Genomic DNA, 18299 nt, shown 5'->3' on the forward strand with positions numbered 1-18299 from the left:
ATGAAAGGAACTTTACCACACTTGACTGTCAGGGATGAGTATTTCCTAAATATGAATATTATCCAGAGGTGGAATGATACCTGCCAGAGCTATGCATTTCAAACATAGGGCTTGATTTAACTTGTGAATCACACATTAAGCCCTAAACAGCTAGGAACTTAGTAGCAACATTTCCACTATTGTATGTATAGTTTCATTGTTCTTCCCCCAGTGGACATGATTGTGGGTGATGTCTATGCTAACTGTAACAAAGGTTAATCTTTACTGTGGTTTGCAAGCCTAGTATTACCCATGGTTGATGAGTATGTGGCCTGAATAGTGGTGTGTAATATTAGAAATTGGCATGAATGTGATGATTGGCAAGAAGAAAGCATGTGATCATACAAGCACGTTCCTAATATCTGCAGGTTAAGAGAATTGTATTTGTTCTTGCTCTGGCTTAATGCCAGAGAGGTTATTAAAGTAAAAACCGATATAACAGTATCTGAGATTGCAACATCAGTCCCCTTCAAATAGTTGAAAGTGTAATTTCTTTAGTTAATGATTTTTGACAAAATTGTCCTAAGTGAGAATTCTGTTCTTGTGGGGTTTTTTTGTATGATGACAAAAATAACATTTATTTTTCAATGTTTAGTTTTTAGTGGAATCTCTCCACTCTAGACAGTTAGCCATTATTTCTCAGACTCCATGCCAAAGCAGTGAAATGCAGAAACAAGAGATGGCTAATCAGAGGGAAGCAACTCTGGATATATTATCTGAAATTGCCAATGTTTTTGATTTTCCGGACCTCAACCGCTTTCTCAGTGTAAGTTAATGTGAGTTTTCCAACACAGCATTCAGAAAATGGATTCAGAAAATGTTACCTTTTCTGAATTGTTGGGCAGAATCCTATTATTCACTATGTGCTGGCATAAATAGTATAAATTATAGCTGTGATTTGCCACTAGTAAAGAAATCAACCCATGATGGGTGGTGGCAGCCAGGTCAACAGGAGTGAAGTGAGAAAGGCCCACCTTCCCCTATGAATCGGGACTGTGCTGTGAAATATATACTTGCATAGTGTTAGCCTGACAACATAAAGCTAGCACTTCTGGTATAAAAGATAATAGTTCCATAGCTGCCATGATAGCTATGAAATCCTAAGCAGGACCTGTTAGACGAGCCATGGTGACTTGCATTCCATGCAGTTTTACAAGGCTTCCTCTGAAATTGTTGTTATAATTGCTGGGGGATGCTATTTTATCAACCTGCTACATTTTTACACTTGCCGCTATATGTGTGCCTGGGTGAATTTCAGGAGGGAGTAGGGGAATGTGGTGCTCCTATTTGAGTTATATCAGGCAGAGAGAAGATGGCTCTGGGAGTCGAGCATGCCAGGTAAGAGGAAGGCCGAACAGATGCTTGAAAACCCTCCCATGTTTTGGTCTTTCCCCTATCCCTCAAGATCCTGGTTGTCCTGCCAGCCCACCCTCTTGTCAGTTGGTACTGCTGCTCAATGCCAGGTCAGTCCATAATAAAATACTCACCATCCATTATTTGATTGTGGAGGGGGGGCTGCATAACCCCAGGACTATTGCTCTGGATGACTTCAGCATCCACACTGAGGCTGTCCTGACAGGTCCTACTTGGGATTTCGTAGCTGCCATGGCAAACCTGAAACTATCTCAATATATTGTGGACACCTGTGGCAGGTCATTCTCTGGATCTGTTTTGTTTTGTTTTGTTTTGTTTTGTTTTTTTGCCCCTGGAAGAACAAAGGAAAATCTGTTTTGGGGGTTGGTGGGTGGGGTTTCTAGCCTGATGTCAGCTTCGAGTGGTCCACCAGCTATGATTGTTACTGGATAGGGATAACCTGGCCAGAGTAGTCCATGCCCTGGTAACTTTCTGGCTAGACTACTGGAATGCAATTTATGTGGGCTTACCCTTGGAAGATGACATGGGTGCTGTAGCAGGTCCTAGCTATACTGCTAAGAGAAACATTATTCAGAACACACAGGATACCAGTTCTGATGGATTTGCTCTGCCTGCCAATATGTTCCAGTCTGAATTCAAGGTGTTGACAATTATAAAACCTTAATGGCTTAGGACCTGGATATTTGAAGGCTCACTCTCCCTACCTAAACCTATCATTATTAAGATCCTTTGGGGAGGGCATCCTCTCTGTCCCATCATTGAGAACAGTTCATTATGGGTCAGACAAAAGGGAGGGCTTTTTCTGCCATAGTATCCCAACTGTGGAATGCCTTCCCCTTGGAGCCTTAACTGGCACTGACCTTGGCATCATTTTGATGCCAAGTCAAGATGTACTTGTATATGAGCCTTTGGGATTGAGGATAATGGCCTGCATAGGTTTTAGTGCAATTGATTTAATCTTTTTAAAGTTTGAATGTTTTAATTTTTGCTGCTTAATAGGTAATTTATTTTTGCATGAGATTTCAGGAAGAGGAGGAAGATTCAGAAAATTAATCCAAAATTAAAAGGCTAGTTATAAAATTCAGGCAGCTGTAGACTTGGGGGCTCCAGTGGATGCGAGTGAGTAGCCATGTGTTACTTACTGAAACCTGTCTGTGTCCAGATGGATGTTAAGAAGAGTATTGTTTTGAATAAAAATGGGTTCTATGGATGCCAGGAGCTAAGCTCTCTTCTACCCAGTCTTGCTGTGCTCCATTACATTTCTAGCTCATGTCTGCCATTAGAGTCAGGCTGAGGAGAAAAGTGTTTGAAGTTTGGTAAGTCAGAGCACAGTGGAATATGGCAGGGAATAGATGCATGCTCCATGGTGTGCAATTTTATACTGGCATGAAAAAGAGAAATTTTTTCAAAGCAGTGACTTTCTGTTTTGACAGCGGATTCTCCAAGTTCTTTTGCCTGACCTTGCTGCCAAGGCTAGTCCTGCAGCCTCTGTTCTTATCCGAACAATAGCAAAACAGCTGAATGTAAACCGAAGAGAGATCCTCATCAACAACTTCAAGTACATTTTTTCTCATATAGTCTGTTCCTGTAATAAAGATGAACTGAAGCGAGCACTTCACTATCTCAAGGTAATTTTGAATTTTCCCAATGGTGCTTTCAATTAACAAGATGGGATCAAGCCAGGGTTGTGCTGAAACAGGGGCACAGTTAATAATGCACCATATGCCTAATGAACCTTTCAAGTACTGTATAACCTTTCAGAGTATTTATCAAAATACTCTGTGATCTTTCTGCTTGTGGGGAAAAATGGGGATTAATAACTCAGCGTGCTAGTTTTAACCTATAAACTCCTAGATGGCCTGGGTCAAAGTTATCCCAACCATATCTCCCATTATGAGCCAGCTTGGGTGTTAAGATCATCAGGAGAGGCCTTTCTCTTGGTCCCACTGCCTTCACAGGTGCATCTGATGGGGACACAGGAGAGAGCCTGCACCCAGACTTTGGAACTCCCTCCCACTGGAGGCCAGGCTGGCCCCATCATTGCTGCCCTTCCGCAAGCAGGCAAAGACCTTTCTGTTCAGGCAAGCCTTCCCTCAGTAATCAGCTGCGTGTGTGTGATTTTTTTTTTTGATAGGTTGCTATGCATTACTGCATTGACTGAATTTTTAGGACTATTTGTGTTTACCATTTTTGTAGTTTTCATTCATCAGAGTGGCATTTTAAAAAAATTGTTTACTTATTCTTAGCTTTAATATTGCCTTTTAAGTATGTAAATGCCTCTTTACTCATTGTTCGTAACTTTAAATATTATCTTTTAATTATGTTAATCACTATTGTATACTCATTGTTTTCAACTTCAAATATTGTTTTTCAATGATGTAATCCGCCTTAGGTCCTTTTCAAGGAGAAGGCAGAGTGAAAATATTTTATATAATAATAATAATAATAATAATAATAATAATAATAATAATAATAATAATAATAATAATAATAATAATAATAATAATAATAATAATAATAATAATAATAATAATAATAATAATAATAATAGTTGTAGTAGTTGTAGTAGTTGTAGTAGTTGTAGTAGTTGTAGTAGTTGTAATAGTAGTAGTAGTAGTAGTAGTAGTAGTTGTTGTTGTTGTTGTTGTTAAGGTTAGTCACAGTTCTGAGTCAACATCTTTTGCTTTTTTGTTTTGGATGCATACCCAAAACTAGCTCATGCACCAAGGTCTTCTACAGATTATAATATGACTAGCTTCTATCTGACTAATCAGTAGATCATTATTCTGTTCCTGATAATACAGAATTGATAGGTTGTGTTTCTCTATTGTCTTGGAGGGCAATCCATGGTGCTTGAGACTTTGTTGCCAAACTGCAGCTCTTTTGATCTCTCACCACTAATGGGTGTTGGCAGTCTGAATGGTCACAAGTTGTCTATTCTTGCTGTACTGTAATCTGTTTGTGTTATGCATATACAGTCAAGTTAATTTTTTTCCTGTTGGTACTATTTTATAGAATGAAACGGAGATAGAACTGGGAAGTTTGCTGAGACAAGACTACCAGGGATTGCATAATGAGTTATTGCTTCGTATAGGAGAACACTATCAACAGGTCTTCAATGGTTTGTCGATTCTAGCTTCATTTGCTTCTAACGATGACCCATATCAGGGACCAAAGGACATCACATCTCCTGAGCGAATGGTAAATAGCAGTACCATTGCGGTTTCTTCTATGTCCACTCAGTGGCTTGTTTTTATATTAAGGTATAGTTTATATTAAGGTATATAGGGACGTGGTGGCGCTGTGGGCTAAACCGCAGAAGCCTGTGCTGCAGGGTCAGAAGACCAAGCAGTCGTAAGATCGAATCCACGCAACTGAGTGAGCGCCTGTCGCTTGTCCCAGCTCCCGCCAACCTAGCGGTTCGAAAGCATGCAAATGCGAGTAGATTAATAGGGACCACCTCGATGGGAAGGTAACAGCGTTCCGTGTCTAAGTTGCACTGGCCACGTGACCACGGAAGATTGTCTTCGGACAAAACGCTGGCTCTATGGCTTGGAAACGGGGATGAGCACCACCCCCTAGAGTCGAACACGACTGGACAAAAATTGTCAAGGGGAACCTTTACCTTTACCTTTTATAGTTTTATAAGTGGGAAGAAGAGGCGGACAGCTTGCTAGGAAATGTTTTTAGGGGATCTAAATAACATACATGTCTCCTAAAAGCATTTCCCAGCAAACTGTACATCTCCAGGCATAAATATCATGCAAGGCTGGCTAGATAGCTCAGTGGTTTAGGCATCTGGCTACAGAGCCAGAGTTCGGGAATTTAATTCCCCATGTTACTTCCCACATGACGTGTGTGTTTGTTCATTCATTCAGTTTGTATCCCACTCTCATTAGTGTCACGGCACTGTTACAATACATACAATTGAAAACAAAAAGCACACAATTATTATTAAATATAATACAAACAATCAGCAGAGAAAAAAGGTAGCTGGTTGTTGCTCTCTGCTATGAAAGTGACACTCCTCTGCAGTAGTGTGTTTTTTCTCTGTTCTGGTACTTATAGAATAACAAAGGTTCCATGCAGCTCCTAATGCCAGTTTTGCAGCTCCTGCCTCCTACAAGATATTAGAGGAGAAGGAATGGAGGAATCTCCATGATTCTCCTCTAAAACAAGGAGGACTTCCACTACTCATTTTAGAAAAACATTGGACATTTTAGTAAGGCAGGAGTTGCTTCCACTTTCACCAAGGGGATCTGATAAGGCACATGAACGATCCAAGGGAGACAGAAAATGCCTCTGAGATAATCAAAAGTTGCCTGTCCCCATTCTGGTACAAAATAAATTAGTTATGGGTACCTTCACTCAGGCCAAGCATGTTAACCTTCTTAATACAGAACTTCACTGGATCAATATAGCAATGTTTGAAAGCTTTTGTTGGACATGCCTTCCATGTTGAGCAATTCAAGATCTGACATTGCACGTACAATGTTCTCTTCTTCAATGTCCAAATGAGACAGAAGCAGATGGAGATATTTTCCTTAAATTGCTTTCCTGTATGAGAGGCTGAATATATTGTGATATCTGAAAGTATATTTTTAAAAATAGTTCAGTGTAGTCTCAATGTTATATATTTTTTAACAAATATTTTAGGCTGATTATCTGCAACCAAAATTTCTAGGCATTTTGGCCTTCTTCAATATGCAATTATTAAGCTCCAGTATTGGAATTGAAGATAAAAAGATGGTGAGTAAACCTCCTGCTGAAGATAGAGCTGATGCTGGTGCATCTGGGGCTTTTACTTCCTAGATTTTTTTTTGTTTCTGTTTTCTTCTGAGAAAAGAGAAGTGGTACAAAAATGTTAGTTGAACCTAGTGAAATAAACTTTAATGGATATGTGAATTGTGAGTGCTTGAGGGGAGCACTTCTTTTCTGAATGGTAAGATTATTTTCCAGTTAATCCTAAAGTCTTAGCATTAATCTAATTTTTCCTCCTGCATTTTAATTTGCCTTTGGCAATGTAGACCTCTTAATTATTCCTATACGCATTAAGCTTTTCCACTGCCCAATAATTCCTAGCAGCGAAATTAACCATATTTCTCTTTATAAGAGCCTTGTGGTACAGTGGTTAAACTTCTGTACTGCAGCCAATATTGTGTTCACAATCCAGGGTTCAATCCCAGGTAGACGGCTCAAGGTTGACTCAGCCTTCTATCCTTCTGAGGTCGGTAAAATGAGTACCAAGCTCATGGGGGGGGTTGCAATCTGTATCCTGCACAATTAACGTGTAAACCACCCAGAGAGTGTTTGAAACCCTATGGGGCAGTATATAAGCAGCATGCTTTGCTTTGCTTTTTTGCTTTGTTCAACATAAAGTAGAAATGGAGGTGGGGTGGGGGACAGGTGTGGTTAGCTTTGCGGTGGACCTGAAAGAACAGATTAAAACTATGAAGAGGACCTGAGTCTTCCTTTATAATCCCTCAGTCCAGTCATTATTTGACAGAGGTATCAATCTGGGATAAAAAATTAAATTAACAGAGGTACCAGTCTGAAATTAAAGATGAAATCTTGTGGAGCCAGAAACAACTGAGGTCCTAACTGTTTCGGAAAAGTACTATCAGCACACATACATTCAGTGTATTACAGTACTTGATTGATATCCTATGCAATTCCTTTTTCTTGCCTGTAGGCCTTAAATAGTTTGATGACTTTAATGAAGCTTATGGGCCCCAAACATGTAAGTGCAGTGCGAGTGAAGATGATGACAACACTCAGAACGGGGCTGAGATATAAAGATGATTTTCCAGAGTTGTGCTGCAAGTAAGAAAGCTATATGTTGAAACAATAATATATGAAAGCAGTTCTATTCATTGTTGTGCTTTCTTGTGAATCTTTAAGGACCTAAGGATAAAAATTATAGATACTTGTAGTATAGACTGCTCATATATTTTAAAGTAGATCTATACAGCTCTGAGCAATATGTAGCAATGCTCTCTGAAAGGTATCTTCTTTTGTTGTTTTTGTCCTTATTTAGGTCCTGGGACTGCTTTGTACGATGTTTGGACCAAATTTATCTCGGCTCCCTTCTCAGTCATGTGATAGTAGCTCTGTTACCCCTCATACATATTCAGCCAAAAGAAACAGCAGCGGTCTTCAATTTTCTTATAGTTGAAAACAGGTAATGTAACCTAAAATATTTATTTATTTTAAATATTCATAGGCTGCCTTTTTGGAACAAAGTTCTTTCAAGGTGGCGAGAAACAATGTAAATGTTAAATTACAGCCTGAAAAGTGGGGAAAGAATGCAAAATATCTAGGAATGAGCAGTAGTTTAAAATGTGAGTCAGTGAGCACAAAGCAGTTTCTCTCAAACAAAAGCAGTAAACCAGCAAAGTATCTAAACAAACAAACCATGTCAGCTTAGGTACCCATTTGTAGACAGAGAAGTCTTTCTGGTAGTAAAGTGGGAGGACCAACATCATGACTTGGTTAGTCTTGATGCCCCTTACCCCATCAATGGGGTTCTGTATAGATTTGTTGTATTCGAGTTCTATATTAGGGATAGATTATTTTTCTATCGAGGTATTTATCATAAACCTTTTTTGTATTATTTTAAATGAAAAGACAGAATAAATAAATGCTGGTGTGAAATGAACCCCTTTTGCTGCTCCATTGGCAGGCAGTGAATGACAGGCATTTTGCACACACCTCTCTGACATCACTTCCTCGCATGAATCTCCCTAGATTTCCGCCTCTCTGAGGAATACCTTTCTCTCATTTCTGTCACCCACAGAAACACATATGGGGAGGACAGAAGAGAGGGGCTGGGTGGTACCTGCTCCCGTGTTGTGGAGCTCCCTCTCAAGCCAGGCTACACTGGCACCCTCTCTGCGTGTGCTATCAAATGATCAATATGATAATGTGTGTGATGCTTTTTAATATTGTAATTTACTGTATTGTTGTCCACTTTCCTCTTTCAAATATGTGTCAGCCACCTTGAATCTCTGTATTGGAAAAAAGGCGAGATATCAGTAAAACGAATGAACGGTTGCACAGTGCACTAGAGAGCTCTTCTTTGGCACCACCTTTCTTTAATTTACTTTCTCCTCAGCATTTTGTTTTGTTTGATTATTGTTTTCTGCTGCCACGATTGCCTGCAGAAGCAGTATATCTCTCACATGTATGTTTGGCCCTAAACATACATGTGGAAAATATAAATAAAAATCTGTAGGGTTTTGGCAACGGTAATAGTATTTCTTAATTTCTGAATGGAAATGAGTTCCATCCATCACAGTCTGTCTTTGCTGTAGAACCAACTATAAGTGTCTCCAGCTTCCTCAGTAAGCTTCTTCAGTAAATCCTTAACTTTATCCTCCTGTTCATTTTTAAAACTTTCTTTATGTTTTATGTTTAAATATGTATTTGTATTTGTAACAGAGTTTGTTTTGTTGGTTAGGGATGCTGTACAAGATTTTCTACATGAAATATATTTTCTTCCTGACCATCCTGAGTTAAAAGAAATTCAAATGCTTCTTCAGGATTATAGAAAGGTATTGGTTTCATAATATTTTTATAAAAGAATTATTGAAAGTGAAAATTGACACTTGGATACATCTGATATTGTCAGTTTGCTTGATTATGTAGTGACCATTTGTTTTGTCTCTCAAGTTACCCATAGAACTCAGTCAGTCACAACACTGCCTACCTTGCCTCACGAGGTTGTATGTATTAAAGGGGAAAATAAGTAAATTATAACGAGAGGGTTTTTTGTAATGGAATGCAGAAATACAGGTTCATCATGATTTGATGATATGCTATAAATAGGATGCCTTCGGACCAAGATGTCTTAAAAACTATTTCTTCTCACATTTTTTTAGCAAAACCAGCCTACTGCTTGGTAAAAGACTTGGCACTGTGGTGTACAAGTTAAAAATGCATAAGTAAATACACTTAAAACCATAAAAATGCTTGTCACATATAATATTTAAAAAAATGACTGGCAGCAGGGATCTAGAATAACCAAGGTATAAAAAGTATAGCATGCTCAAAATTGAAAATTTCTGGCACATGCCTCATTTCCAGTGAGTGGGATTCCAAAGGGGAATGGCAGAAATATAAAAATGCCCTTTTCTGAGTGGTCACTTGATTGATTTGAAGTGATATAAATTGTTTTTATAAACAAAAGAGCTGACACACAGATACACAATTTAATTCAGGATATTTGGCAATATATTTGGAATAGCGTCCATATATATAATTATCTGAAATTAAGAATGGTATAATTGTCTGGAAGCATTATTATGAATGCTCTTTCTGAGCCAGGTGTATACTATGTTAGATATGCTTAATTAAAATATATATATCTGCTTCCCTGTGACATAAATATAAATTTTTTTATTTAAATATAAAAATTTCTCTGTAGGTGTGAGAGACTTTCCTCACAGAGGTTGCTGATTGGTATGTTTTGTAAGTTAGTGAATTTGGTTAATGGAACACATTATATGTATATTTCCTTTTTTAGGAGACATCGAAGAGCACAGACTTACAGACAACACTGCAACTCTCCATGAAGGCTATTCAACATGAGAATGTAGATGTTCGGATCCATGCTCTGACCAGTCTGAAGGAAACATTATATAAAAACCAAGTATGTAAAATTGAATCTCAGAATGTATGTGCCAAGTAGTTAAGTAAAGTGCTGTACAGTACCTACTTTTCCATGAACAAGTTTCATTGAACTCAGTGCAGCTTACTGTTGTGTAAATAAAAAAGTCACACAGTTTATGTAGCAGTTCTAATGTTTTCTAATGAAAATGAATATGAATAAAGATAAAGCTGCTGGTTTAAAATGAATACCTCTTTTACAAGTAATAACAAAAAACAGGTGAATTAATTACCTACTGCATTAACAAAACTACTTCTTGGTTTTAGAATGTAAGCTAGTGAAACGTTTTTTCCTGAATAGAAATTAGCTGTGTGGTTTTTCTGTAGTCATTTTTTATCCTCACTTCTGACTTTATCAGGAAAAAAATGTTCCCTGTGTAGAAAGATAGTATTTCTATTTTACCAAAGGGTTTAGAGTACTCATTCAGTTATTCTTGTGGTTTGCTGTCTTATTTCTTCCTTTCTCTTGTCAGTGCTAAGGAAAGGTGATCCATACTAGATAAATTATGTGATATTGAGTTACCTGTCATGAAGTAAGCGAGCTTGTCGTTTCAATGTCAGCCTGACATGAGAAGAGGGATTTGTATGTGGTGCATTCTTCTCCCTGTCTTTTAAAAGTATCTGTTTCTTAATTCCATCCTGATGTGCAGATGTGTGCTTACAGAGTAATTAATGGACAATAGACAGAATTCCCACACGCATCCTCTAATGTTCATCATTTTGTTCTGAGACTTAGCTCATGTCTGAATGGCTCAATACTGATTTGCCATGGATAGGAGAGAGCTGGTGTAATATATGAACCCGTCATGCTCTTGAGTCGTCCAACCTGTAACATTCTACTCTGGATGACAGCTGGCCTGGGAGGTTTCAGGCAGAAGTCTTTCTCGGTTTTTCTAGTTGAGTTTATTTAGCTGGAAACTTGAAAATTTTATGCAGCTGCAGAGGCCTTCTCCCCATAACTGTCAACATGCAAAACTATGAGGACTGACATGGGCTCAATATAAGGATCTTCCCTTCCTTCCCCCCATACTCTCATCCACCATAGGAACCAATGTTCCCCATAAATTTACTCCTAAGGTCCCTTAGTCTCTATCTCTGTTCCTTTGTTAGAAGTCATTTGTTGGTGGAAGATGTTAATTGGATACCATACTTTGCATTTTGTTTCTCCTATTACCTTCTGCAGTGTCTTAGGACACAGATGTTAAACCTGTGGGCCTCCAGATGCTGTGTTAAACTCTTACTTTCCTCAGTCTTAGCTTAGAGGAATAGGGCTAGAATGGGACATTACAAACAATGGGTGTCATAGTCCAGCTTCTAAAAACAACACACATTCCCTGTCCCCCCTACCATGTCTGTTTTTCATGTGGTGGCATGATGTTTTAGCGTCCTTTTGTACCATGCTGCTGGAATCAGTACAAGAGGCAACAAAATATTGTGGAGTGCTAGGAGAGGGGTGAACATGATGCAGTACTTCTGGTGGCTACGAGGCAAGGCTGGGCCTACAACTCAGCAGTAAAGCACAAACTTTGTTTACATGAGACCTCAGCTTTATTACTTAGCTTCTTTACTTAAAACCAACTGCTGGTGATGGCAAAGACTACAGTCAAAAATGGTGTAAAACTACTTCCTGTCAGTAAGAAGATTCAGTTGCACTAGATGGATAAATCTAAATAGGACAGCTTCCTATGCAGACTTCTGTGTGTAGGATAGAAATTGGCAAAGTGGAGTCTACAGGCTGCTTGTCGCCTGATGGCTATTTTTGTGGTTCCTGGGCCGTCCCATGCCATATTTGAGTTGGGCAGATCTTGTCTTGTCCACAAAAAAACTGGAATTGGATTTTTGGCCATCTCTGTTGTTGGGGGGGGGTTTCCAGAGTTTTCTGTGCCTGGTGCAAAATGGGCCCCCGGGTTCACCGGAGTTGTCTACCTTGGTATAGTCTACCTGAACCATAGAATGAGATGAAAGAAGTAACAAGTGTCATCTCAGACTACAGATGGAGAAGAACCCACATTCTTAATGTTTCCTTGTATAACCTCCCAACAAGCAGAAAACAGTGTCTAGGCTAAAAAAAAAAATCATCCTTATGTTGAGTTTTTTGTTCTTTAAAGTTCTGGGAGTCTCCTCCTCCTCCATCCCCTTTGCCAGTATGGGGAAACACTGACAAACAGCATTCCCCACTCTCCATCTTAACTGGTATACCAAACATCTTCTGCATGTTTGGCCCTAATGAGGTATCCAATTTAATTTTATTTTATTATACTACCTTTTACGTGTGGTTGCACTATGTGCTGGTTGAGACATAAATAGTAAAGCTATGCAATTTACTTGTTTCCTTTTCTTCTTCCCTTTCTTAGGAGAAGCTGATAAAATATGCAACAGATAGTGAAACAGTTGAGCCAGTTATTTCTAAGCTGGTGACTGTCCTTCTAATTGGATGTCAGGATGTGAATTTTCAGGCACGACTACTTTGTGGGGAATGCTTAGGTGAGCTCGGAGCTGTAGATCCTGGCAGGCTGGACTTCTCTACAAGTGACAACCAAGGGAAAGGGCTTACATTTGTGGTAAGGAATGGTAACAGAATTTCCCAAACACTGTGTCTGGACTTTTTGTATTAAGATAATCAAATGATAAGATTGGTATAGTACGGAATATAAACATGCACATGCAGCTTACTTCATTGCTTTTGTACGTTCTGAGGATTCACACAGCTGATGACATTTTTCATAAAATCTGTTTGGATTTCAGTTTTGATACACTAGGTTTGTCACTGACAATTGAGTCTGAGCAGTCTCCTAACAAACACCAATCTTGTTTGATTCTGAGACCAGCCTCGTTTTATCTATTAGTCACATTTATATCTTGCTTTTCCGCCAATGAATTCAAGTAAGCATGTATGGTTTCCTCCTCTCCACCTCATTGTCATAGCAGCAGCGTGAGGTAAATCATACTGAGAATGTGTGACTAGCCCAGGTTAACTGAATTTAATGGATAAGTAGGGATTGGAACCCCATCTCCTGAGTCTCAGGCCAACATTCAGACCTCTACACAATGCTGCCTGGAAATAGCAAATGAAAAAAGCTTGAGTCATCTTTTTGTCCCAGGACCTTTTTCGTTCATGTGGCTGTGATGTGGTGATATAATGAACGAAGTTCCTCACAGGCAGGCAAAGGGGCTTGTCTTCAGGCTACATCTCGGATCACAGGAGAGGAAAAGGAGAGACTACTACACTTTTTTCTTATCCTGTATTCTATTCCTCCCCTTAGTTTACATGTGATCAGTGGCAGCTTCTGTTGCTGATTATTGACCAAGTTTGGTAACAGCTGCATTGAAATAAGTTGTGAATTTCATTGCCCTTTGAGAATTCCAGCCTTTCCATTTGTTCATTCCATTTTCAGACTGTTTGTCTGAAGTGACAAGGCTGAGAATATTCACAAAACTATTTTTAAAAAATGTAATTTCTTTTTCCTTAGACAGGTGTGGAAGATCCAGCTTTTGCCTATGGATTATTCATGGAGTTGACAAGAGCGTTCCTTTCGTATGCTGATAATGTCCGGGCCCAAGATTCTGCTTCATATGCTATTCAGGTAAAAATGGCTTGTTTGCTTCATTAACATTATTTATTAATTACCTTTCTACTTTCATAAAGTACCATTTGATGCTCATATCCTAAATCATAAATAAACAATAAAGTTGACATTTCACATTAGAAACCAGTTAAACAAGTACAAAAGAACAAAAACTTTTTAATTCCATACCCTCAACTCTAATGGTGAAGTTATTGTCCTGCTTATATGTTGACTTAATTGTACTGAATGACTTGCAGAATTTGAGTTCTACTACAAATCCTTGTAACATAAACAGGTAAGTATTTTGATTTGCTTTTATATTAATGGGTGTTCTGTTCTTAATTCGGTATTGTAATTGTATAGCTCTTACAATGTATGTAATCATTAACATACCTCTGAAAATTATAACTGGCACTTAATGAGGGAGATAAGAGTTTGGAGCATTCACATAATTTCTTTAAGATAGTGAATATATAAATATGTTGAAAAGGAAAATAAATGACACCACCTATTTCCCTTTTCTTGTAAAATCTCCAAATGGCGGGGAGGGCTATACTTATTTCAAGAATCTTGTTTGCAGATACAACATTGCATGCAGAAAACATAAAATTCTTCAAGGTAAAAATGATCTTCATGCTGAATTTCAGTTGGTGAAATCTGTACTGCCCCAATTAAGTTCTCTCTAAATTGTTTTAGCTAGTCAATTCAGTTGGACTTCTTCTTGTAGGCATCCTTCAGTCTCAAGAGACTGTGATAACATGCTCTGAATAGAGGTCTTAGAACAGCATATGGCTGAGAAGGCCAATTCGAGAGTGACAATCCCTTTCACACTGAAGACACATACAGTCTGTTCCCTGTCCAGCTCCCTGGTTTTGCTGGTTACGGGATTGCCTCTTTGCCTTGGCCTGCTGAACAAATATCTCTTCAAATTGGGAGAAGCCCTGCTGCACCATCTGCCTCCAGGCTAAATGCTCAGATGTCAATGTTTCCCATCTGTTGAGGTCCATTCCTAAGGCCTTCAGATCCCGCTTGCAGATATCCTTGTATTGCAGCTGTGGTCTCCTTCTGGGGTGCTTTCCCTGCATTAATTCTCCATACTGGAGATCTTTTGGAATCCGACCATCAGCCATTCTCACGACATGCCCAAGCCAGTGTAGACGTTGCTGTTTCAGTAATGTATATATGCTAAAAATTCCAGCTCGTTTTTGGACTACTCTATTTGGAACTTTGTCTGACAGGTGATACCAAAAATGCGTCGGAGACAATGCATATGGAATGTGTTCAACTTCCTCTCCTGCCGTGCACAAAAGGTTTAGGAGTCACTGCAGTACAGGAGTGTACTCAGGACACAGGCTCTATAGACCTGGATCTTGATATATGCTGTCATCTTCTTATTAAGCCATACTTTCTTAGTGAGTCTAGAGAACATGGTGGCCAATGCGTTTATCCAGCTCGACATCTAGAGAGAGGGTGTCTGAGATGGTTGAGCCGAGGTACACAAAGTCATGAACAACCTCCAGTTCTTGTGTGGAGATGGTAATAGAGGGAGGTGACTCCATGCCCTGCCCCATGACTGGTGTTTTCTTCAGGCTGATTATTAATCCAAAATCTTAGCAGGCCTTACTAAAATGATTGGAGCTCTTGAGCAGAATGGGCAATAGCAGCTGCATCATCAGCAAAGAGGAAGTCCTGCATGTATTTCAGCTGAACTTTGGTCTTCGCTCTCAGTCTAGAGAGATTAAAGAGCTTTCCATCTGATCTAGTCTGGAGATAGACACCTTCTGTTGCAGTTCCAAAAGCGTGCTTCAGCATGACATCAAAAAAGATCCCAAACAGAGTCGGCATGAGGACATAGCCCTGTTTCACTCTGCTTCAGATGTCAAAGGGATCTGATGTTGAGCCATCAAAAACTATAGTGCCCTTCATTTCCTCATGAAAGGACCTGATGATGTTAAGGAGTTGAGGTAGACATCCAATCTTTGAAAGTATTTTAAAAAGGCCATCCCTGCTAACCAAATCAAAGGCCTTTGTAAGATCTATGAAGGCCAAAAAGAATTGCTGTCATTGCTCCCTACATTTCTCCTGCAACTGTCTGAGGGAAAATACCATGTCAGTTGTGGATCTGTTAGCTTGAAATCCACACTGTGATTCTGGATAGACTCTGTCTGCAAGCACCTGGAGCCTCTTCAGCACAACACGGGCAAGAAGCTTCCCTACAAGGCTGAGAAGAGAAATGCCATAGTTGTTATTGCAGTCACACTTGTCTCCTTTGTTCTTATACAGTATGACGATGTTTACATCTTTTATGTCCTGTGGTACTCCACCTTCCCGCCAGCAAAGACAAAAGATTTCATACAGTTCAGAAGTGATTGTCTCTTTACAGCACTTCAACAGGGATGTTGTCCTTCCGGCAAGGGAATCCAAGGCCGCTTTTATTTCTGCTAAAGTTAGTTCACTGTCCAATTCTTCCAAGGCAGGCAGGTACTTGATGTTATTTAATGCCTCTTCGGTTACTACATTAGCTCTAGAATATAGCTCAGAGTAGTGCTGCGCCCAGTGTTCCATCTGCTGTGTTCGGTCCTGGATGATCATGCCTGTAGTAGACTTCAAAGGAGCAGATTTCTTCTATATTGGACCTAAAGCCTGCTTGATACTGTCGTACATTTCCTTGATGTTACCTGTGTCCGCTGCTATCTGTATCTGAGAGCAGAGCTGAAACCAATAATTGTTAGAATATCTCCTGGCAGCCTGTTGTACTTGGCTACAAGCAAGTCGAAGAGCCTGTACTCACTAGGACAAGCTTTGTATGCTGCTAGAGCTGTCCTCTTATCCTTGATGGCTGGCATCAATTCCTCCGAATGGTCTTCGAACCAGTCAGCCATCTTTTTGGTCTTCTTGTTCAAGCTGGTCTTATAAACAGCATTCTTGAAATGTTCCCATCGTTCAGGTGCATTTGCACCAGCCAGCCCTGGAAGAGTTTTCTCAAGAGTTTGGGCAAATTCCTCCACTTTTCTCTGATCACGAGTCTTGCTGAGGTACATACGTGGTCTTTCATCTTTTTTCATGTGATACAAGCTCTTTATTTGCAGTTTTACTCTGCTACACACCAGGGAGTGATCAGTATTGCAATCAGCACCCTGATAATTGTGTGATTGTATGCCTACTTCCACCAAGTTCTATCCGTGTCACTCGCGTGAGTCAGGAGGTGAGGCTGAGGAGCCTAACGCCGAGGGAGGCCCGGAAAGAAAAGACAAGAAATCGGGCCTTCTCGGCGGTGGCTCCTCGCCTCTGGAATAACCTTCCCCCTGACATTCGCGCGGCTCCCTCGCTGGGTATTTTTAAAAAACAATTAAAAACACTGATGTTTCGGCAGGCCTTCCCCTCAGCCAACTCCTGATTTTCCCTCTTTTTCCTCTCTCCTAGTGTCTGTTCCATCTCGTCGAAAGTTTCTCCCCTTATTTAAAATTGTTTTAATTATTTTGTATTACGCTTGTTGTAAGCCGCCTAGAGTGGTCTTAAGTGACTAGATAGGCGGGATATAAAATAAATAAATAAATAAATAAATAAATAAATAAATAAATAAATAAATAAATAAATAAATAAATAAATAAATAAATAAATAAATACTAGGAAGGCTAGAGCATCTAGTGAGGATCAAATCGAGCTGATGTCAATGCTTCGATCTTGGGTGTCTCCAGGAAACTCTGTGTTGAAGCTTCGTATTAAAGAAAGTATTGCTGACACAAAAACCATAGTAACAGCAAAACTCCAGCAAGTGTTCATCTTCCCAATGCCAAAACAGCCTACACAAGCTTACATAATGACCCAGATCCTCTTACCTAGTTATGCTGCTGTAGCATAAACAGTGTGCCTTTGAGAGGCAAATAGCCTCAAGTTAAGAAGTTGCTGTAGACGTTATCAGTTGCATACTGATTGAGTTAATCTGCCTTCAAAAGGTTGGCCATTGGCATAGTTACACAAGAGGATTTAGGAGTTTTTACGTCAGAGTCACTAGCCGTAAATATGCATTGGCTATATGTGTACGTATATCCAATGTATATTTATGTGTCATGCACTCAGAACAAAAATGGAGTAAACAGTTTCTGGATAAATATTTCAGGTAACGAGGTAGAAAGTAAGAAGTAGTCGCTTTGATAATAAGATTGTTCATGGGGGCAAAATTAAGATTAACCATTTAGGATTATAGCTCGGGGTCATGCACTTTCTCCTTCTGATTGCATTATCCATTTCTTAATTGCCAATTATTTTTCCATGATTTCCAGTTTGGGCAAATTCTGATTTGCATCAGACTCAGTTTCTTTAGAGATAAACTACATTTTTGGATATTATCACTTTTCCAGCAGAGTATTACTATCGCAGTATGCAAGGGAGGGAGGGAGGGAATTGGCCTGTGTGGGGAGAAGAGCAAACCTTCTGTAGCATGGCCCTGACAGTCAAACTATGTGTTTGCTATATTTAAAGTGGTCTGTGTCTAGTAGAGAGATTAGAAAACTTATTTTTATGACTACAAATCCTAGAATCTCCCAGCCTGTATGCTAGTAGGAGTTGTAGTTAAAAAGCTAATTTTCCAACCTTTAGTATAGCACCAGTAAAGTGATGGGCATCTTTTTTCCCCTCATTTTCTATTTCGTA

The 18299-nt window shown here is 39.4% G+C and overlaps 1 protein-coding gene across 1 annotated transcript in view; it reads left to right on the plus strand.

Moving 5' to 3' along the window:
* Nucleotides 1-18299, plus strand: part of ATR (ATR checkpoint kinase) — a 72189-nt gene that overhangs the window by 27014 nt on the left and 26876 nt on the right. The window contains exons 14-23 of the mRNA XM_072996024.2: nt 635-805; nt 2847-3041; nt 4429-4614; nt 6070-6162; nt 7106-7236; nt 7451-7594; nt 8873-8966; nt 9938-10063; nt 12435-12641; nt 13551-13664. Coding sequence (XP_072852125.2) covers nt 635-805; nt 2847-3041; nt 4429-4614; nt 6070-6162; nt 7106-7236; nt 7451-7594; nt 8873-8966; nt 9938-10063; nt 12435-12641; nt 13551-13664 — 1461 coding nt within the window. The remainder of the gene's footprint in view (nt 1-634; nt 806-2846; nt 3042-4428; nt 4615-6069; nt 6163-7105; nt 7237-7450; nt 7595-8872; nt 8967-9937; nt 10064-12434; nt 12642-13550; nt 13665-18299) is intronic.

Source organism: Pogona vitticeps, chromosome 3, assembly GCF_051106095.1.
Source record: "Pogona vitticeps strain Pit_001003342236 chromosome 3, PviZW2.1, whole genome shotgun sequence".
NCBI classification, from domain to species: Eukaryota; Metazoa; Chordata; class Lepidosauria; order Squamata; family Agamidae; genus Pogona; species Pogona vitticeps.